At 47.3% G+C, this 23,507-nt stretch overlaps 1 protein-coding gene across 1 annotated transcript in view; it reads left to right on the forward strand.

The window, feature by feature from the left end:
* The window catches only part of LOC135057108 (zinc finger protein 91-like), a 133,394-nt gene extending 127,899 nt beyond the window's left edge, over window positions 1-5,495 (forward strand). The window contains exons 10-11 of the mRNA XM_063963009.1: window positions 4,165-4,890; window positions 4,975-5,495. Coding sequence (XP_063819079.1) covers window positions 4,165-4,890; window positions 4,975-5,495 — 1,247 coding nt within the window. The remainder of the gene's footprint in view (window positions 1-4,164; window positions 4,891-4,974) is intronic.
* The last annotated feature ends 18,012 nt before the right edge of the window (window positions 5,496-23,507 follow it).

Consider the following 23,507-nt stretch of genomic DNA (forward strand, 5'->3'; position numbering starts at 1 on the left):
ATGTGAACAGTAAATGTGACAATAACGAGCTATAAAACTGTAATTAGTAGTAAAACATCAGTATTAGCAGGGGAATAAATGACAGCAGCTGTGGGAGGATACAGATCAGGGTAAAATAGAGACCATTTAGGTCTAGAGGAGGAAGGATTTAGGTAGATTTTACGGTGAGTAAAAAATCCTATTTTTTTTTTACCAATAATTGCTTCTTTACCACTGCATATCTAAATGTGCCAGTACACTCCTTATTTTTGCTTTTGTGACATTTGCTGCCATCATTGCCCCATCCTTTGCTGCCACTGTTATCCTATCTTGCTGTCATCGTTGCCCTATCACTGTTTTGCTGCCATCCTTGTAAGAGTCAAATTGCTTTCTAACAAATATTTAAAATGCCCGCTCTAATATATATTTTGGACGCCTGCACATCTTATTACCATGTGCTATGAATGTGCGCTATACATCGCAAAACACTGCATCCCATAAGAGAAAACAATACACCCATACATTATCTGAGTTCCAAAGCTCATTGATGTATATATTTGTTGTTAAAAGGATATGCATTAAATATGTCACAATGTACAGTATGTATATATATATATATATATATATATATATATAGCGACTGGTGTCGGATCAGCACTCTCCTGAATGAAAGGGAGTTGCTCAGGTGCCTTCTGGAAGGATTCATGCAAATAGACACTATAATGCAATCAGCTGCACTTAAAGACTGACACAGCTGGAAATGGATAAAGTGCTGGTGCTTTTTAATCCATAGTAAAGGCTGGGTGATTTCAGTACTATTTGATCAGCTCCGGATTCCCTTGGAGGACTTCCCAGGGTAGACCTCCGGTGGATGTTCAGGGGCAACAAGAGTTCTTGGTGGAGAAGGTTTTAGATTCCAAAGTTTCTCGGGGCCGGCTTTATTTTTTGGTTCACTGAAAAGGCTATGGCCCAGAAGAAAGGTCTTGGGTCCTGGATAACAATTTACATGCCCCTAAATTTAAGAGATTATTCTTTCAGGAATTTCCTCAGAAACCCGGCTTTAGGGGTTCTTTAACCCCTCCTCAAGGGGGGGTACTGTTAGGTGCCACGTTACGCTGCGCCGCTCGGTCTGCTTCCGAGCGACGCTCACGGCCGCCGCACCTCCCTCCCTGCCCGCTCGGTGCCTAGCAATGCCAGGTTGCCGTGCGTACTGTAGCCGCCGGGTCCCTGGCAACGCTAGGACGCTGGGTCCATAGCAACGGGGACGCCATTCGGGGACCGCGTTCCCCGTTGCCAGATAGGATTGATTAGTTGCTCGTGCAGCAGGGCAGCTGCACGTCAACTAGTAATTAGGGTCTGGGGGCTGGTCTTGCTGGCCCTCCTTTCATTGGCCAGCAGGGTCTTTTTATGGGAGTCAGCACACTGCAGCCTCGCCGGTGATAGCTTCCTGTTTGCTGTTCCTGCCTTGCAACGTCTGTTCCTGGTCAGCTCTATCTGGTCGATCCTGCTTTCTGTGCTCCTGAGTTCTGGAGTTCTGAAGCCGGTCCTGGGAATCCTTTCGGTCCAAGTGAACCTGTTGAAGTCATCTGGGGGTTCTTGCTTGTTGGGGTTCTCTCCCGGTTTCGTGAGTAGCGGCCTCTGCCGCGTGTTGCGGCCTAGGCCGCTTAGTCTTTGTGCTACTTTTGTATTGGTGGTTTTTGCAGAGGTTTCCGCTTTTCACTGTCCTCCCCGGAACTCGGCGGTGCCGTGAGGGGGAGTGGACAGTGGTATCTTTTGTTGCTCTTTTCCTTTTGGCGGCGTGCCGCACATATATTTAGTTTGAGGGTAGTTAGCCCCTAGCTTCTGTTTGCTTTAGTTAGAGGTCCCCTTATTATTATCCTGTCTCGGTTCACGCCTTGTCCCACTCTAAGACCTGGGGGCATCGGAGTTGAACAGACCTAATCCGCCCTTCAAACGCGGCTGCCGTGGGCCCAAGAAACCATAGTCACTCAGGCGTGAACTGACTACACGGGTAAAACAACGGAGGTATGGTGCTAGGGGGTAATCCCATACCACTCCTTATTTCAGCATCACGTCCTGGTGCTCTGGACTCACTTCGCAACATCTCTTTAGTTCTGAGCATCAGGAACGTAACACATATATATATATATATATATATATATATATAGTTACATGGTTACAATTTATACAGTAAGCAGTTATTACAATCTAATTCAAAATACAGCCACAGCCAGCAAATATATCACCATATTTTTCTCATATAAAGTATCCACATCACTCTCTCTCTCTCTCTGTAAAATCATGCAGGCACTGGACAGTCAGCATCTTCACCATCATCTGGGAGAAACAGGAAAGAAGCAGCCGGCTCTGTGTGTGTGATCACATATATACTATGTATTTTGGGGGAGTGCACACATCTAGTCTAGGGAAGGGAACTTTCTCATTCATGATGAGTCACTGGTCAGTTCATATGCAAACAAGGTTCAGCCTTGATGGACAAATTACAGGAGATAGCCACTGGTCAGGCATGCTGTCTCCCAGGAAATTCATTGTTCTAAACTTCTAATAAGAGTGACTAGCTTTCATACATTTAATCATATCTACTAATGGTGCTACAACTTAATAACAGGCATCAAATTGATATACACATTAATCTGGTTGCTTTGATACCAAACACAACATGTCCATCTTGCTCTGCTCCAATAATACACATACATGACGTTATTCCATTATATAATTTTAAAACATTATTATGTCTGGCGCTTGATATGTTATAATTATGTGCTGTATGAAATATGTGTTGAATCTATCTCTGTGGCATGTCTGTGTAAATGCATGTGTTACCATATATTGCTGTGTTCACTGCGCGTATTTGCAAGCTTGGCGACTCATAATGTGTGGAGTCTGTATGTTCTCTCTATGTAATATTTTTGACTTTGACATCCTTCACCCTCCTTGTTTGCTGTCATCCTTCCTCTATCCTTGTTTGCTGCCATCTTTACCCCATCCTTGTTTGCTGTCATCCTTCCTCTATCCTTGTTTGCTTCCATCCTTCCCCCTTCCTTGTTTGCTGCCATCCTTCCCCTATCCTTGTTTGCTGGCATCCTTCCCCCATCCTTGTTTGCTGCCATCCTTCCCCTATCCTTGTTTGCTGGCATCCTTCCCCCATCCTTGTTTGCTGGCATCCTTCCCCCATCCTTGTTTGCTGGCATCCTTCCCCCATCCTTGTTTGCTGCCATCCTTCCCCCATCCTTGTTTGCTGCCATCCTTCCCCCATCCTTGTTTGCTGCCATCCTTCCCCTATCCTTGTTTACTGGCATCCTTCCCCCATCCTTGTTTGCTGCCATCCTTCCCCCATCCTTGTTTGCTGCCATCCTTCCCCCATCCTTGTTTGCTGCCATCCTTCCCCCATCCTTGTTTGCTGGCATCCGTCCCCTATCCTTGTTTGCTGGCATCCTTCCCCTATCCTTGTTTGCTGGCATCCTTCCCCTATCCTTGTTTGCTGGCATCCTTCCCCTATCCTTGTTTGCTGCCATCCTTCCCACATCCTTGTTTGCTGCCATCCTTCCCCTATCCTTGTTTGCTGGCATCCTTCCCCATCCTTGTTTGCTAGCATCCTTCCCCCATCCTTGTTAGTTGACATCCTTCCCCCATCCTTGTTTGCTGCCATCCTTCCCCCATCCTTGTTTGCTGGCATCCTTCCCCATCCTTGTTTGCTGGCATCCTTCCCCTATCCTTGTTTGCTAGCATCCTTCCCCCATCCTTGTTTGCTGCCATCCTTCCCCTGTCCTTGTTTGCTGGCATCCTTCCCCATCCTTGTTTGCTGGCATCCTTCCCCATCCTTGTTTGCTGGCATCCTTCCCCATCCTTGTTTGCTGGCATCCTTCCCCATCCTTGTTTGCTGCCACTGTTCCCCTATCACTGTTTTGCTGCCATCATTGCACCATTGCTGCTTCTTCCTGTCTTACTATTTTTTCAGCTACTCTCTGCCTGGATGCTTCAGTTGTTTGTGTCTTCTATTTCTCCATCTCTCCTCATTCGCACAATGTCCCCATATGCATTACAGCCACAGACTTTTTTTCTCCTGCCACCTCTTCTTCCTCCTCCTCTCACTGAACTCCCTCCTAGTCCTCCACTGGGAATTTTTTCCACTTAATTATTCCCATATATTTATTTTATTCTCAGCAGATGGAAACCACCACTGGAATACATCAGAGGAACATCTCCATATATCTCCAGATGGAATAATAGAAGATAACATCACACAAGATTCTCCAGGAGAAAACCCTCTTACCTCAATTATACATTCAGTCTCTCATAGTGCAGATATATCATCAGCTACTTCTAAACATGGGGAATGTTCTCCTGATAACACAGATCTTGTTCCATCTATCACAGCTCTCCGAGTAGATAAGGTGTTTCCCAGTTCTATAGATGGCAGATGTTTTACACAGAGCACAAAGCTTATTACCCATCTGCCAGCTAAGATGGGTGAGAGCCCATTTCCGTGTTCTGAGTGTGGGAAATGTTTTACACAGCACATAGCTTTTGTTACACATAAGAAAACACACACACGTGAAAGCCCATTTATATGCTCTGAGTGTGGAAAATGTTTTGCACACAAATCAGTTCTTGCTATACATCAGAGAAGTCACACAGGTGAGAGGCCATTTCAATGTTCTGAGTGTGGAAAATGTTTTGCATACAAATCAGTTCTTGTTGTACATCAGAGACATCACACAGGTGAGAAACCATTTTTATGTATTGAGTGTGGGAAATGTTTTATATTGAAATCATATCTTGATACACATCAGAATAGTCACACAGGTGAGAAACCATTTTCATGTATTGAGTGTGGGAAATGTTTTACACAGAAATCACATCTTGTTAGACATCAGAGAAGTCACACAGGTGAGAAAGCATTTCCGTGCTCTGAGTGTGAGAAATGTTTTACATACAAATCAGAACTTATTACACATCAGAGAAGACACACAGATGAGAGGCCATTTCCATGTTCTGAGTGTGGGAAATGTTTTGCACGCAAATCTGTTCTTGTTACACATCAGAGACTTCACACAGGTGAGAAGCCATTTCCATGCTCTGAATGTGGGAAATGTTTCACGGACAAATCAAAGCTTGTTGCACATGCGATGAGTCACACAAATGAGAGGCCATATCCATGTTTTGATTGTGGGAAATGTTTTAAACAGAAATCAGTTCTTGATAAACATCAGAGAAGTCACACAGGTGAGAAGCCATTTCCATGCTCTGAGTGTGAGAAATGTTTTACACGGAAATCAAATCTTGTTACCCATCAGAGAAGTCACACAGGTGAGAAGCCATTTTCATGTTCTGAGTGTGGGAAATGTTTTGTATGCAAATCTGTTCTTGTTACACATCAGAGACTTCACCCAGGGGAGAAGCCATTTGAATTTTTTGAGTGTGGGAAATGTTTTACACAGAAATCACATCCTGTTATACATATGAAAATGCTCAGAAGAGGAAAACAACTATAATGAATTGATAGATATGAAGCATCAATACTTTGAGTCTAATTCAGACCTGATCGTAGCAGCAAATGTGCAAAACTATGTGCATTGCAGGTGGGGCAGATATAACATGTGCAGAGAGAGTTATAGTTGGGTGGGGTGTATTCACATTGAAATCTAAATTGCAGTGTAAAAATAAAGCAGCCAGTATTTACCCTGCACAGAAACAAAATAACCCACCCAAATCTAAGTCTCTCTGCACATGTTATATCTGCCTCCCCTGCAGTGCACATGGTTTTGCCCATCTGCCAACAAGTTTGCTGCTACGATCAGGTCTGAATTAGGCCCTTTATTGCGAAAGTTGATCTCTTTTTCATCCACTAGGGGACACTGTAGTACTCTTGGGATATGGACGGGGCGTTAGCAGGGATAGGCACATTTAAATATTCAAATTATTAACCCCCTCCATACTTTCAAGATACCTCAGTGTCTATTTGTGCCTTCCCGGGAAGGCACACGTTTGGAGGGATCTCAAGACTTAACTTTTCTTTTTGAAAGATTTAATTTTTTTTCAATTTCCAAACCCTTCCCAGCTTACTAAGAAGTGTGGGTCTGGGTTTGGGGGTGCTGCTGAGTGCAGCATAGGTTTGTCTGCGCTCAGGAGAGGAGTCACGCCATAGACCTCAATCAGCGTGTGCTGATTTCAGCCTAAGGCTGCAGGAGCTGGACAACGCTTTGTCAGAGAAGCCGCGTCCGAGCCTCCACAGTACTGAGGTAAGGAGCGGGCAGACAGCTCACACTGCCGCAGCTCTGTTGTGCCAGTGTGTTCCTGTGGGAGCAAGGCGGTCAGCTCATGCTGCCGCCACGCCATGTGTGTGGGGACTTAATGTTTAACCTGTGTAACTGCCTGCATAATTCTTTGATTGCCCGCTGCGCGGTCAGCCTAACTACCACCTCTGGGCACCCGAGGCTCCACGGCTTGCATACACGGTCTGCTGCTACTGGGCGCCCGTCCCTCCTGCTGTCATTGGCCACGGACAGCTTTCACTGTTGCCGAGGGCCAAACCTCACTACTGCAATCACAGCCGCTGCCGTGGCTCCAAAGTCTCCATTCCCCTGCATTACCTCTCAAGGAGGGAGAACAAGGAATGATATTAAAGTCTATTGGTGCTAGCCAGGGCTTCCAGCAAGCAGGCGGCACGTGGATCACAATAAGACCGTGAAGCATGTAGACGGAGTCTAATGTGTAAAAGCAATGGGGTCTCTAGTCCAGCGTTTTCCCTCACATAGGGGGATGGTTATGGTTAGTGGGGGTAATACAGGCTATTAACATTTCTTTACGTGATACATCTGTTTTATTACTGTATATGTGTTAGAAAAAAGAAAAAATCACATTCCTGGCAGGCCAAGGCAGAGTCGAAACGAGGAATAGAAGCATTGCCTTATACTGGCAATATGTTATTTGGTCCTGAATTGGACAAATGGATTTCTCAGGCTACTGGACGAAAGTCTGTATACCTTCCATTGCCCGCATCAGTTCCTAAGAGGAAATATGCTGGACTAGCGTTCAAATCTTTTAGACCTCAGTCCTTTCGAAGCCGTGCTTGAGGAATAACTGTACAGAGTAGACATGGTAGAAGACGTGGTTTTAAACAAACCACTAACTGTCGTCAGGACACAAAGTCCGCTGAAAAGCCAGTGGCATGACGGGCTTCCAGGCCATCTTGGATCTTGAGTTCTGGGAGCGCGCCTTCAAACGTTTCATTTGGTGTGGTTTCAGACATCCACAGATGTGTGGATCTGCAATTTAGTGTTCAGAGGTTACAAAATAGAGTTCAATTGTCTACAACCAATGTGGTTTTTCAAGACAGACCTGCCTGTGTCAGGAGACAAAAAGGCGGTTTTGCAGATCGCAATGCAATCTCTCATCAGTTTTGATTCAGGTTCCAGTTCACCAACAGGGTCAAGGTTATTATTCCAATCTTTTTGTAGTACTAAAGCTGGACGGCTCAGTCAGACCGATATTTAACCTAAAGGGGCTCAATCAGTATGTCACTTACTACATATTCAAGATGGAATCCCTGCGGTCAGTGATTGCAGGTTTAGAACCACAGGAATTCGTGATTTCGCTGGACCTCAAGGATGCGTGCTTACACATTCCAATCTAGTGACCGCATCAGGCGTACTTAAGGTTTGCAGTACAACAAAACCATTATCAATTTCAGGCACTACCGTTTGGCTTCTCATCAGCACCTCAGGTATTCACAAAGGTGATGTCTGTGATGATAGCTCATCTGAGATTCCTGGGAGTGATAATTGTTCCGTACTTAGACAACCTTCTCATTGAGGCTCCGTCTCCACAAATGCTCCTTCAAAACGCCTTTCTGACGTACAACGTATTATTTCAGCATGGTTGGATTGTTAACTTTAGAAAATCAAGCCTTGTCTGGTGTCAAAGAATTCAATTTCTAGGAATCATTCTGGATACGGTGGATCAACCAATTTACCTGTGAGAACAGAAACTAAAAAGTATTCGTCATCTAGTACAGTTAGTGCTCAAACCACGGACTGTCTCGGTGCATTTGTTCATTCGACTGTTAAGGAAAGATGGTGGTGTCTTTCGAAGCACTCCAGTTCGGAAGATTTCATTCACGTCCTTTACAACTGGATCTTCTCGCACAGTGGTCAGGCACTCATCTACAGATTCATCTGATGGTGCGATTGTCTCCAAGGGCCAGAGTATCACTACTTTGGTGGCCCCACATAAACAATCTCACCGCTGGGAAAAGGTTCAGAGTCTGGAACTGGATAATTCTGACGACAAATGCAAGTCTCAGAGGTTGGGGAGCAGTGGTCCTACATTATCAGCTTTCGGGTCTATGGTCAGAACGAGAAAGTTTACTGTCAAAAAAAGTCTTGGAACTCAGGGCAATTTTCAACGCGCTGTGACAGGCAGTTCACATGCTCCAGTCTCAGTCTGCTCAGGTTTAGTCAGACAATGTGACGGCAGTTGCATACGTCAACAAACAAGGGATTCTAAATCGCATGGCCATGCGAGAAGTTGCTTGAATCCTGAATTGGGCCAAGCATCACCAAGTGATATTATTGGCAGTGTTCAGTCCAGGAGTGGACAACCGGGAAGCAGATTATCTCAGTCGTCAGGACTTTTATCCAGGGGAACAGGCCTTACATCCAGAAGTGTTCCAGATGTTAGTCCAGTGGTGGGGTTACCCACAGGTGTCTCTCATGGCATCTCGCCAAAATCATCAGACACCCAAGTATGTGTCCAGAACAAGAGATCCAAAGGCAGTGGCAGTGGATGCTCTCACAATAGCATGGCTGTACAGCCTCGTGTATCTATTTCCACCATTTCCGCGGCGTCCACGGTTGATAAAGCGGATCAAAAGAATCCACAACTGTTATACTAGTGGCGCCGCATTGGCCTCGGAGAGCGCGTAGTTCTCAGATCTCTGCGGTCTACTCTCAGATGATCCTCTTCCACTACATCCAGACCTACTACAACAGGGTCCGTTCCTTTACCCTGATTTAGCGCGGCTGCGTTTGATGGGGTGGCGGTTGAAACCGCTCTCTTAAGATGAGAGGGCACTCGAGTCAGTTATACCAACCATGTTACGTGCTAGGGAGCCAGTTACGGCAGCTCATTATCACAGGATTTGGAGAGCTTACATAGGTTGGCGTGAAGCTCGGAGGCTTCTGACATCTTCTTTCAAGTTATCCTGTCTTTTGCTATTTTTACAGGCGGGGTTAGATGGAGGACTACGTTTAGCGAAACTAAAGGTGCAGGTTTCTGCCTTGTCAATTTTCTTTCAAAGGCATTTGGCTCTTTTGCCAACAGTTCGCACTTTCCTGCAAGGTGTCCTTAGAGTTCAACCTCGTTTATACCACCTACAGTTCCATGGGACTTGAATCTAGTTTTAGATTTTTTGCAGTCTTCTATTTTTTAACCCTTACAACAAGTGGTTGTTAAGTTTCTAACTTGGAAAACAGTGTTTCTCCTAGCCTTAGCTTCGGCAAGGCGTGTTTCAGAGTTAGGTGCGTTATCATACAAGCCACCGCATCTGGTATTTCATAATGACAGAGTGTAACTTCAGACGAATCCCGCTTTTTTACCAATGGTAGTATCTTCTTTTCACATCAACCAATCATAGTTCCTCTTTTTCAGAAGGTTCAGGAATTCCAGCTACTTTGGATGTGGTACGCGTTACTTCGCGTTTATGTAGCCCGAACATCAGCAGTACATAAAACAGATACATTGTTTGTCAAGATAGGTTGGCCAGCTTCCAAACAGACCATGGCCAGAGGGATTAAGCTGACCATTCATCAAGATCACTTTCATGCCAGGCTACAACTGCCTGCATCCGTTTCAGCACATTCCAAGCATTCTGTGGGAACGCCACGGCAGCAGGCTGTGGAACTTCTACGATGCAACTTTGCCGTGCAGCTACATGGTCGTCAGTGCACATGTTTGTGCGCTTTTACAAGTTTGATACGTTTGCGGCATCAGCATCTAGCTTTGGCCGTCTAGTGTTACAGGTGCCAACCAGCTCTCCCACCCAAGGGGGAAACTTTGGTACGTCCCAAGATTACTCCAGTGACCCCTAGTGGACGAAAAAGAAAAGAGGATTTTGGTGCTTACCAGATCAATCCTTTTCTTTGAATCCACAAGGAGCACTGGACGCCAACCCAGAGCAGTTTCACCTGTCTTGTGGTAAGTTCATTAGATCTTATGGTAACACATTCTCACCGACTTGTTGATATGTTAAGGTGATTGTTATCTATTGTCGTGTCAACTTTCTAGTTGTCCATTATGTGTCAACTTTCTAGTTGTCCGTTATGTTATAATGTTATATGTAATTCTCCATTGTTCATCCTCTTTCGCTCCTGTTCGGCTCAGTAAAAAAAACACTGAGGTATCTTGGGAGTATGGAGGCAGTGGAGGGCTACTAATTTAAATATGTAAATGTGCCTATCCCTGCTATCGCACCGTCCATATCCCAAGAGTACTCCAGTGCCCCCTGTGGATGCAAAGAAAAGGATTTATCTGGTAAGTTCCAAAATCCTATTTTTAATAAATTTTCTAAAAATAGGTGTCAATTTGTTTATAGAGTGTGTACGCAAAGGTATATTGTCATCACTGAGTTCTGGTCTACAGATCAAAGCTCCAGGCTGTCTATATAACAAGATATACATACCACCTACACCAATGGCTGGTCATTTATATCACCCTCATCAACATCAGACTCATGTGGAACTTATTGCAGATTCCTTATTATATATCTGTATCACTGTTCTCGGCAACAATAAAATAACATTGTTAGAGAGTCCTGAGTCGTTTATAATCTCAGCAATGGGCTGGTGATATAATATGTGATCTGGGACTATTACCTTTCACCATACTCTGAAACACAAGCTGTGATGTGATTCATACTATTAGTCCTGTCATCTGTAATAGCACGTTGTCCCCTCCATCTGCTGTCTCTGCAGCTTCATGCCCCCTGTGCCTCTTCAGTCTCTTGACCACACTCCCTGTGCCTCTCAGGCCTCATCACACCATCACCTGTGTCTTCAGCCTCATAAGTTCCCCCAACCGTGGCTGGCTGCTCCCCATCTCTACTTCACATTCTTCTCGCATACTTCATGCTCCTTCATGTTCCTGTTCCGACTCTTCACTTAGCTGACAACATGCCGCAAAAACAAAACACGACTTGACAATGCTCCCCTTTTGCTGGCCCGCTTTTGACATCTTGGCCACCGCTGCTGAAGGTGGTAGGTGTCCTGGACCTTGCTTATTCTACCAGCAGTTGAGAGACCCTGCACATACCAATAACTAGGGAATGTGTGTATAACTGAATGCTCCTTGGGGCTGTTTGTAGTTGGTAAATGATCTCCAGTAGTTCCATAATTGTCTGGTTTTGTTCTGTACTTCTCATCAACTCGGTATGTAGTAAGAACCTCTCATCTTTGGGCTTCATGATGTTAAGGACATTTATGCAATTAACACTTTAATGGGGCACAGGACACTGATGGCTGTGGGTCTTGTTATAAAACATTGAAATCTTTCAGTCTCCCAATATTCAGCCAACAGAGAGGATTTACCAGTGAGTTCCCTATTTGCTGTATAAGGAGAGTTTCTCTTACGTCCTAGAGGGGGTGTGGTATTGAAAGTCGACAGTAACTAGGTCGACAATGTCTAGGTCGACCACTATTGGTCGACAGTAACTAGATCGACAGGGTCAAAAGGTCGACAGGGTCAAAAGGTCGACATGTTCTAGGTCGACAGGTCAAAAGGTCGACATGAATTTTTAATGTTATTTTGGTGTAATTTTCTTCGTAGAGTGACCGGGAACACCAATTAGTGCACCGCGTCCCCTCGCATGGCGAGCGAAGCTCGCCATGCTTCGGGCATGGTGCCTTCGCTCCGCTACCGCTTTGCTCGGCACAGATTACCGTTCCAATCGTAGTCCACGTGGATCGTTAAGTATGAAAAGGTTCAAAAAAAGAAAAAAATGTGAAAAACTCATGTCGACCTTTTGACCTGTCGACCTAGAACATGTCGACCTTTTGACCCTGTCGACATAGTTACTGTCGACCAATAGTGGTCGACCTAGACATTGTCGACCTAGTTACTGTCGACTTTCAATCCGGATCCCTCCTAGAGGATGCTGGTGTCCATATTAGTTCCACGGGGTAAAGACGGGTCCACCTGGAGCCATTGGCACTTTAAGAGTTTAATAGTGTGGGCTGGCTGCTCCCTCTATGCCCCTCCTACAAGACTCAGTTTAGAAAATGTGCCCGGAGGAGCCGATGACAGCTAGGGGAGCTCTACTGAGCTTCTTTAGAAAAAGTTAAATTTTTTTCTTTTCAGAGTTTTTTGTTTGACAGGGAGGCTACTGGCGACAGCCTCCCTGCTGCGTGGGACTGGGGGGGGGGAGCCACTGCTCCCGCTGACTGAACATTTGGCTTCAGTGGGGTCTGATCACTCTCCGCCACAGGAGAAGGCTCGCCCCGGCAGCCACCCCCTCGGGAGCTGAAGAGTTGGCGAGTGAGTCACTGTCCCCCTTGCAAGTGGGGGGACAGTGTGATGTGAAGCAGGCGGCCTTGGGGTAAGGAGCGCGGTCTCACCCGCACTCCGTGATGGCTCAGCGGTACTGCGCTACGGCGCTGGGGGGGTGCTCTGGGCCAGCGCCGAACTCTACACTGTCCACTGCAAGTCTGTCGGGGTCTGCGGATCCAGGCCAGCGCAACTCCTTCAGCCAGTATAATCTATCAGTGAGCGGGAAGACAGCGCCATTGAGGGGGCGGAGCTTCTCAGAGCAGACCCTGCAGTGTTCAGCGCCATTTTCTCTTGCCTGCACTTACTACAAGTGGAACCAGGTCCCTCCAGAGCAATCTCCAGCTGTCTGTACAGTACCAAGGGGGTTGTAGAAGGGGGGGAGGCTGTGTACAGGCTGCGTCACCTATTAAGGGACACAGGCAGTGCTGGTAAGGGACTCCCTATACCTTTAAAGTGCTGTGTGTGCGTTGGCTCCAATCTCTGTGTCTCTCTGCCATTCTTGGGGGGAAACTCTGTCTTCATAATACCCTGTGTGTTGTGGGGTGTTTTGAGTGTGTGTGCAACTTGTCTAGAGACACTGTTTCATATGCTGCAGAGGATTTGTCTTCCCAGGAGGACTCCATTCCATGTAATCAGGATTGCACTGTTTTAGCGCAGATCCCAGCTAGAGAGCCAGAATGGTTAGTCTCTCTGAGGGGGACTATTTCTCAGATTTCTGATAGAGTTGCTAGGACTGAGCATGCCACTCAAGTCCTCCAGTCCTCTATGGTTGTATGGTCTGATACTGCCTCCTCGGGGTTCCCTGCGGTACATTCTCACAAACGTGCACTTGCAATTATGCAGGATGACACGGACACCGACTCTGATGCTGCAGACGGGGATGTGTGGGGGGACAACATCACTTGCCAAGGGGGTGCAGTTAATGATTGAGGCTGTTAGGGATGTTTTACACATTTCAAACACAGCTCCGGAACAGGTGTAGGAGGCCTTCTTCACAGATAATAAGAAGCCCCCCCCCCCCCCATCACATTCCTGGCATCCAAAGAATTGAATGCTATCTTTGAAAAGGCATGGGAAACTCCGGAAAATAAATTCCAGATTCCCAAGAGGGTCTTGTTGGCTTTTCCCTTCACAGAGGAAGTGTCACAACTGAGGGCCTGAGCTGACGGGAGGCAGCCTCAGTTGTAGGGGCTGAGATGTACCGGATCCTGGGAGGTTGTATCAGACCCCTGGACATGTAAGTAACATGAATAATAACTGCCCGAAGGCGTGACCACGACAACTTGGATAAAAGTCAATGATGTTTATTATGACAACTCCGCAACACAGCAGCAGTAAAAGAAAATGTAAAAGTCAGCAAAGAATAAATACAGTTCCTGGGTACTACAGGATGGCAGGAGCCACAGGGCACTGGTAGTGTGAGATAGTTCTTATGATCTTCTAGATGGAAAGTCCTTACCAGGCCCGACTGTAGCAATGGAGATAACCCAGGATTGTGCCAGCTGGTGTTCCAGGAAAAGCTGGGTTGCTGAAGATAAAACAGCTGCTGTGGATACTGGCTGGAACCAGACTGTTGTTAGCACGGAGTGGATACTGGCTGGAACCAGTTAAATAATAAATGAACTTGGGAGCGATGAAATATGAACTGAAATGTAGAACTTGAGAGCGGAGAAATAATAATACCGGTGGAGAGTGGTAAAGTGTAGAAAGGACACCGGCCCTTTAAGGGAAGCTGTACTCTGCTGGAAGCTGAGCTGGAAGCAGGTAATGTTGTAGCTGGAAACAGATGAATCCACAATGGATTGGAGAGTCAGGCTACACCGCAGGTGGAATGCTGGTGCGGGTCTCTATGGAGGAAGTCTTGAGACAGGAGCTGGAACCTGGAAGACAATCACAGGAGAGAGACAAACAGGAACTAGGTTTGACAACCAAAGCACTGACGCCTTCCTTGCTCAGGCACAGTGTATTTATACCTGCAGCAAGGAAGGGATTGGCTAGGCAATTATGCAGATTATCAATACTGAGAACAGATTGGTGGAAATGATCAGCTGACAGAATCCAAGATGGCTGCGCCCATGCAGACACTTGGAGGGAAGTTTGGTTTGTAATCCATGTGGTAATGAAAACAGTAATGGCGGCGCCGGCCACCGGAGACAGGAGGCGCCAGGCTGACAGATGCACATCCAACCACGCGGACACAGCGGAGGCCGCGGCTGACGTAATCGCCACTCAGACACTCTGCATGCAGAAGTTCAGGGACGGCGGCGGAGGCCGCGGGAGACGCCATGCCAGGTGTAATATGGCGTTTACTGTGACAGCGTCCCAGAGTGACAGGAGAGGATACAGGAATGTACACATCAGGATAACAGATGGGATCCGGTCCTGGAGCGCTGAGCCAGCCTTAGGAGGCATCTGATGGGTAAGAAATGGCGTCCAGATACCCGGATCGTGACAGCACCCCCCCCTTTAGGAGTGGCCCCAGGACACTTCTTTGGCTTTTGAGGAAACTTGGAATGGAATCTCCGGACCAAGGCAGGAGCATGGACATCAGAAGCATTGGTCCATGAACGTTCCTCAGGACCATAACCCTTCCAGTCAATAAGATATTGTAGTTGACCGTAACGGTGACGTGAGTCCAGGATCTTGGCCACTTCATACTCAACGCCTCGTTGAGTTTGGACTTTCGGAGTTGGAGGAAGTGAGGAATGAAACCGATTCAAGATCAGCGGTTTCAACAGGGAAACATGGAATGTCCTGGGTATTTTTAAGAAGGGAGGCAACTGAAGTCTGTAAGCAACAGGATTTATGACTTGTTCAATCTTGAAAGGACCGATATAGCGAGGTGCAAACTTCATACTGGGAACTATTAACCTCAAATTCTTCGTGGATAACCATACCCGATCACCCACCTTGAGAGCAGGAACTGCTCGACGCTTCTTATCCGCAAACTTCTTGTACCTGAACGATGCCTTGAGCAGAGCTGATCGTACGCTCTTCCAGATATTGGCAAACTGATGCAAGGTGATATCCACTGCGGGAACAGAAGTTGCTGGAAGCGGTTGGAACTCAGGGACTTTAGGGTGGAATCCAAAGTTAGTGAAGAATGGTGTTGAAGCAGATGAAGAATGATACTGGTTGTTATGACAGAACTCGGCCCAGGGAAGTAATTGAACCCAGTCATCTTGAGAGGAGGACACATAGATGCGGAGGAAGGCCTCCAAGTCCTGATTCACCCTCTCGGTTTGACCATTGGTCTGAGGATGGTAAGCCGTGGAAAACTTTAGCTTGACTTGGAGGACTTGACATAAACTTCGCCAGAATTTGGCTGTGAATTGAACTCCTCGATCTGAGATAATTTCTTCAGGAAGACCGTGGAGTCGGAAGATCTCTTGTATGAATACTTGAGCCAACTTGGAAGCTGACGGAAGACCGGTGAGAGGAATGAAGTGTGCCATCTTGGTGAACCGGTCAACTACCACCCAGATGGTATTGAACTTGTTGCACATGGGTAAGTCTGTAATGAAATCCATCGACAAGTGGGTCCATGGTCGACGGGGAACGGATAGTGGAACCAGTTGCCCCGCAGGCGACTGGCGGGATACTTTATGTTGGGCACACTTTGGGCAAGATGCAATAAACTCCAAGACGTCCTTTTTCAGAGTTGGCCACCAATAGGACCTAGAGATAAACTCCAGGGTTTTTTGGATACCTGTATGTCCGGCAAAACGGGAAGCATGGGCCCAATGCATGAGCTTCTTCCTTAGCATCGGCTTCACAAAACTTTTCCCTGATGGGGGCGTAGAGTCCATCCCTACCGTGGAGAATGCCAACGGATTTATAATAGGATGCTTGTCTGAAGACTCTGACTCATTTTCTTGCTCCCATGAGCGGGAAAGGGCATCGGCCTTGCGATTCTGAGAGCCCGGACAGAACTGGAGTTTAAAGTCGAACCTGGAAAAGAAAAGTGCCCATCTGGCCTGACGAGGGTTGAGACATTGTGCGCCCTTCAGGTATAAAAGGTTCTTGTGGTCTGTAAGTATGGTGATTGAATGAGAAGCTCCCTCCAACAGATACCTCCACTCTTCTAGAGCGAGCTTGATGGCTAGCAACTCCTGGTCGCCAATGGCATAGTTGCGCTCAGCTGGGGAGAACTTCCGGGAGAAGAAACTGCAAGGGTGTAAATGGCCATCTTTAGCCCTCTGAGATAACACCGCTCCTACTCCAATGGAGGAGGCATCCACCTCTAAGATGAAAGGAGAGTCGATGTCAGGCTGTTTCAGAACAGGCGCAGAGATGAACCTTTGTTTTAAAAGATGAAATGCTTGCATGGCTTCTTCAGACCACTTGGACGGGTTAGCACCCTTCTTAGTGAAAGCAGTAATAGGCGCCACAATGGTGGAAAAGTCTCGTATAAACTTTCGGTAATAGTTGGCGAACCCTAAGAACCTCTGGACCCCTTTGAGGGTTAAGGGTACCGGCCAATTTTGGATTGCTTGTAGTTTCTCAGGATCCATCTCTAGTCCGGAACCGGACACAATGTACCCTAGAAACGGAATGGACTTGACTTCAAAGACGCATTTTTCTAATTTGCAATAGAGATGATTGACACGGAGACGGGACAGAACCTCTTTAACCCAAAAACGATGTTCCTCTAAATCGTTGGCAAAAATGAGGATATCGTCTAGATAGACCACGACATGACGGTATAGAATGTCTCTGAAGATCTCATTGACAAAATGCTGGAAGACAGCTGGAGCATTGCTCAATCCGAAGGGCATGACGAGGTACTCATAATGTCCGTCACGGGTGTTAAAGGCGGTCTTCCACTCGTCACCCTCACGGATCCGGATGAGATTGTATGCACCTCGCAAGTCCAGCTTTGTAAAGATGGTAGCTCCGCTAACTCTGTCAAAGAGCTCAGTAATCAGGGGTAAAGGATAACGGTTCTTGATGGTAATGTCGTTCAAACCTCTGTAGTCGATGCACGGCCGCAGACCACCATCTTTCTTTTTTACAAAAAAGAAGCCTGCGCCGGCTGGAGAAGAAGAAGGTCGAATGAACCCCTTTGCTAGGTTCTCTTTAATATATTCCTCCATAGAATGCGTCTCAGGCAGAGACAATGGATAAGTTCGGCCTCGAGGTGGAACCTTCCCTGGAACGAGATCAATCGGACAGTCCCATTCTCTATGAGGAGGAAGGATGATGGGGGACAGTGGCAGGTGGGGAGTTTGACTGGGGCGGTACACCTGTCAAACCGTAACGCAGGTGTCCTAAGGCGAGCTCTGGGAGGACAGAAACCTCCCGTGGAGCAGAAGGGCTAAAGCAGAAGCTTTACTGAACACATCCGTGAAATCTTGATATGGAGGAGGTGGAACATCAGACGACCTGGGGGAGGAAGAACAGACAGGCAATACTTTAAACAAACATGTCTCAGCACAGGAGGAACCCCATGCCAGGATTTGCGTAGTCGTCCAATCAATTGTAGGATTGTGAAGACGGAGCCATGGAAGGCCCAGGACCACAGGATGTGTGGCTCTTGGAATCACTAAAAAAGAAATAAGTTCGGAATGAAGAACTCCCACTCTCAGACGAACTGGTAGAGTCCTTAAAGAAATAACTGCATCAAAAATTTTGCTGCCATCCACGGCAGTTAAAGAAATGGACGAAGGAAGTCTCTCGGTGGGTAGGGACCACCGTTTAACATAGGCTTCGGTAATAAAGTTCCCAGCTGCTCCGGAATCAAGGAGGGCAATGACGTTCCGATAACGTTGAGCAACTTGAAGCAAGACTGGGAGATTACAATCTTGAGGAGATGGAGAGGAGATCATTACTCCTAGCCGGCCCTCTCCTTGGCGAGCTAGGATTTGGAGTTTCCCGGACGTTTGGGACAGGCATTAATGGTGTGAGACGGAGCTGCACAATAGAGACAGAGAAACTCGGAGAGACGTCTTCGGCGCTCAGCAGGAGTTAAACGGGAACGGCCAAGTTGCATGGGCTCATCTTTAGATGGTGACAGTTGACGAGGAGGAGGAGCAGAAGATTTTGGAGCAGATGATCTTCCACGCTCAGTTGCTCTCTCTCTGAAACGTAAATCAACTTTCGTGCAGAGTGAGATTAGCTCATCTAACTTAGAAGGTAAGTCTCTGGTAGCTAACTCATCTTTAATACGCTCAGATAAGCCATGCCAGAATGCAGCATACAGGGCCTCGTCGTTCCATGCCAGTTCGGATGCCAGGATCTGGAACTGTATCAGATATTGTCCTATTGTACGTGACCCCTGGCGTAAACGGAGAATCTCGGATGAAGCTGAGGTTACCCGGCCTGGCTCGTCGAAGATGCGCCTGAATGTTGACACGAAGGCAGTGTAGGAAGATAGCAGGGTGTCGGACCTCTCCCATAACGGTGATGCCCAATCAAGGGCTGAGCCACTGAGAAGAGAAATAATGTAGGCAATTTTTGTACGGTCACTGGGAAAATTGCCAGGTTGTAGCTCAAACTGAATCTCACACTGGTTGAGAAATCCCCTGCAGAATCTTGGAGATCCGTCAAATTTTGCTGGCGTTGGAAGATGAAGACGTGGAGCAGAAATGGGTAAGGTGGGTGGGGTTATAGCTGGAGTCACTGTGGTTGACGCACCAGACGCGCCTGATCCACGGAGAGTTGTCTGAATCCCATCCAACCGAGTAGAGAGATCCTGGAGACAGCGGATGATGTGGCCCTGTGCAGCCTCCTGATGTTCTAGTCGGGCTGCCAGTTCTTGCATCGGCCTGGCCGCTTGATCCTGGTCTCCGGCTGGATTCATTAGGTCAGTGCTTACTGTCACAACTGAGGGCCTGAGCTGACGGGAGGCAGCCTCAGTTGTAGGGGCTGAGATGTACCGGATCCTGGGAGGTTGTATCAGACCCCTGGACATGTAAGTAACATGAATAATAACTGCCCGAAGGCGTGACCACGACAACTTGGATAAAAGTCAATGATGTTTATTATGACAACTCCGCAACACAGCAGCAGTAAAAGAAAACGTAAAAGTCAGCAAAGAATAAATACAGTTCCTGGGTACTACAGGATGGCAGGAGCCACAGGGCACTGGTAGTGTGAGATAGTTCTTATGATCTTCTAGATGGAAAGTCCTTACCAGGCCCGACTGTAGCAATGGAGATAACCCAGGATTGTGCCAGCTGGTGTTCCAGGAAAAGCTGGGTTGCTGAAGATAAAACAGCTGCTGTGGATACTGGCTGGAACCAGACTGTTGTTAGCACGGAGTGGATACTGGCTGGAACCAGTTAAATAATAAATGAACTTGGGAGCGATGAAATATGAACTGAAATGTAGAACTTGAGAGCGGAGAAATAATAATACCGGTGGAGAGTGGTAAAGTGTAGAAAGGACACCGGCCCTTTAAGGGAAGCTGTACTCTGCTGGAAGCTGAGCTGGAAGCAGGTAATGTTGTAGCTGGAAACAGATGAATCCACAATGGATTGGAGAGTCAGGCTACACCGCAGGTGGAATGCTGGTGCGGGTCTCTATGGAGGAAGTCTTGAGACAGGAGCTGGAACCTGGAAGACAATCACAGGAGAGAGACAAACAGGAACTAGGTTTGACAACCAAAGCACTGACGCCTTCCTTGCTCAGGCACAGTGTATTTATACCTGCAGCAAGGAAGGGATTGGCTAGGCAATTATGCAGATTATCAATACTGAGAACAGATTGGTGGAAATGATCAGCTGACAGAATCCAAGATGGCTGCGCCCATGCAGACACTTGGAGGGAAGTTTGGTTTGTAATCCATGTGGTAATGAAAACAGTAATGGCGGCGCCGGCCACCGGAGACAGGAGGCGCCAGGCTGACAGATGCACATCCAACCACGCGGACACAGCGGAGGCCGCGGCTGACGTAATCGCCACTCAGACACTCTGCATGCAGAAGTTCAGGGACGGCGGCGGAGGCCGCGGGAGACGCCATGCCAGGTGTAATATGGCGTTTACTGTGACAGCGTCCCAGAGTGACAGGAGAGGATACAGGAATGTACACATCAGGATAACAGATGGGATCCGGTCCTGGAGCGCTGAGCCAGCCTTAGGAGGCATCTGATGGGTAAGAAATGGCGTCCAGATACCCGGATCGTGACAGGAAGATAGGAAGAGATGGGAGTCCCCGCCGATAGTCGGCGCCTCTGTCTGCAGGCTGTCCAAACAGGTGGTATTACCGGTCCCGGGTTCTACCACGTTAAAGGACCTGGCAGATTGCAAGGTGGATGCTACGCTAAAATCCATTTACACGGCTTCAGGGGCTATATTGCTGCCTACTATAGCCTGTGCTTGGATTGCTAAAGCTATTGCCAGGCGGTCGATCACTCTGCAGGAGGAATCAAATACGCTGGACAAAAGTGACGTTGATTTATTTTTACGTAATATTCAGGATTCTGCAGGGTTCCTGGTGGATTCCATGAAGGACCTGGGTTCCATGGCTGCGGGGATCTCCTCCATGTCCGTCTCGGCTCGCAGAGGTCTCTGGCTGCGCGGAAGTGTGTAGAAGGCCTACCATACAAAGGTCAGGCTCTCTTTGGGGAGGAGTTGGATGCATGGATTGCAACAGCTACCGCGGGTCTCCTTTTCTCCCCTCAGTTGCACCGGCTACGAAGAAGCGCTTTTCATCTACCATGTCACAGTCCTTTCTGCCCGCGAGACCTAAAAAGAATAAGCCTTCGAACATCTTCTTCAGAGGTGGTCGTGCCAAGGGAAAGAAACCCGCTCCCGCAGGTTCCCAGATCCAGAAGCCCGCTTCTGATACCCCTAAGTCCTCCACATGACGGTGGACAGCTAGGCCTGGAGGAAGATCAGGTGAGGGCAAGACTCCGGCAGTTCAGCCACGTCTGGGTGTCATCGGGTCTGGATCCCTGGGTTCTGGATATAGTGTCCAGAGGGTACAGACTGGAGTTTCAAGATCCCCCGGCTCACTGTTTCTTCAAGTCAGGCTTGCCAGCGCTACTGGCAGACAGGACAATTCTTCTGGAGGCCATCAGAAAATTGGTGGTGTCAGAGGTCATTTTTCCAGTCCCACTTCAGCATCGGAACAAGGGTTATTATTCTAACCTTTTTGTGGTACCGAACCCGGATGGTTCGGTACGGCCTATTCTAAACTTAAAATCGTTGAACCCTCATCTCAAGGAGTTCAAATTCAAGATGGAATCTCTGAGAGCTGTCATCTCAGGACTGTCGGAGGGGGAGTTCCTGGTGTCCCTGGACATTAAGGATGCTTACCTCCACATTCCCATTTGGGTGCCGCATCAAGCATATCTCAGGTTTGCGCTGATGGACGATCACTATCAGTTCCAGGCGCTGCCTTTTGGCCTCTCCACAGCACCGAGGATCTTCACCAAGGTGCTGGCGGAGATGATGGTTCTCTTCCGCTAACGGGGTGAACATAATTCTATATCTGGACGATCTCCTGATCAAAGCGTCTTCCAGGGAGAGGTTGTTGCGTTCCATCACGCTCACGAAACAGCTGCTCAGGAGGCACGGTTGGATCCTAAAGCTTCCAATGTCTCATCTGGAGCCGACAAGGTGGCTGTCTTTCCTGGGAATGATCCTCGACACGGAAGTGCAGAAGGTATTTCTCCCGATGGAGAAAGCGTTGGTGATTCAAGCAATGGTCCGGGAGGTCCTAAAGCCTACCCGGGTGTCGGTTCATCAATGCATACGCCTTCTGGGGAAGATGGTTACTGCCTACGATCTCTGCAGTACGGCAGGTTTCATGCTCGACCCTTTCAGCTGGAACTGTTGGACCAGTGGTCGGGCTCTCACCTACACATGCACAAGAGGATACACCTGTCTCCGAAAGCCAGGATTTCACTCCTCTGGTAAAAGGGCCCTAATTTGCACACCTTAATTAGGTAGTGAGGTGCTACTCTGCTTGAGACTTGGTAAAGTGTACAAAGAGGAAAAGTAGCAGGTGCACAATCTCACACTAGCTCAACCTGTAGTAACCAGAGGCATTAAGCATATTCCTGGCCAGGGCTATGAGCTTACCCACCGCATCAAGGTAGCCTCTCATTCGGTAAGTCCCTAACACTAACTATAGGGGTTCAGGTCCGGGGGGCAGGACACCCCAGAGCCACCCAGCCAGACAACCCCAGGGCATCGCAGGAGTGATAAAATGATAGGGTTAAAGTGGTAGGAGCAGCTGTTGCTGCATGTGTGAATAATGTGAGCAGTAAAAGAAAATTATGTGAAGGTGTTACATATATATAAAACAAACTAAGTGCCATGGAGTGATGAAATAATGTTAAATTGCGATGCCCCAGGGACACACAGCTACGGCAGGCAAAGGGAGCCCCGCACCCCAAAGAATTCCCCCCATTATGGACTGCCATATTAAACAAAATGTAGGAGTCTTACCACAGTGTGCTCATTCCAAATGTAAAGGCTAGAGTGTTGGACTATTTAAAATCAGAGGGGTGGGTGGATGCATCTTCTACACCTTCTGGAAGGGAGAAGGTTCGCAATTCAAGCAAGAAAAAGAAAAAGGGGTTATGATGGCGCTGGGCAGACCTGTGTGTGTGTGCACCCTGGAATTAGCTGCCACCTGGTGGGGAGGTAGCCAGCCTCCTCAAACGACAAAGCAGTAGTGTAAAATTACCAGGTGAGTGCTCAATACCAATGATGAACACAAAAATATAAAAATAAACTAATTTATTACATAAACTAAAAACATATAACACTTTAAAATATACAAGACCACTACATAATAATTTTCATATAAAACTGAGGTTTCAAAGACCTCTAGATTAAGCAATGGTACTATTTATAGGTACTTGGAAGGCAGTCACAATAACCTTGAATAAGAGATAATTCTCTAATAGCTTTTATCTGTATTTAATTACTTGCCCAAAAATAGAAGCACAAGAATTTTTGCACGGCCGTGCATGTGAGTGTCCTCAGATTAATGTAAGTTCGACTCCAGT

This window comes from Pseudophryne corroboree, chromosome 3 (assembly GCF_028390025.1).
Source record: "Pseudophryne corroboree isolate aPseCor3 chromosome 3, aPseCor3.hap2, whole genome shotgun sequence".
Lineage (NCBI taxonomy): Eukaryota > Metazoa > Chordata > Amphibia > Anura > Myobatrachidae > Pseudophryne > Pseudophryne corroboree.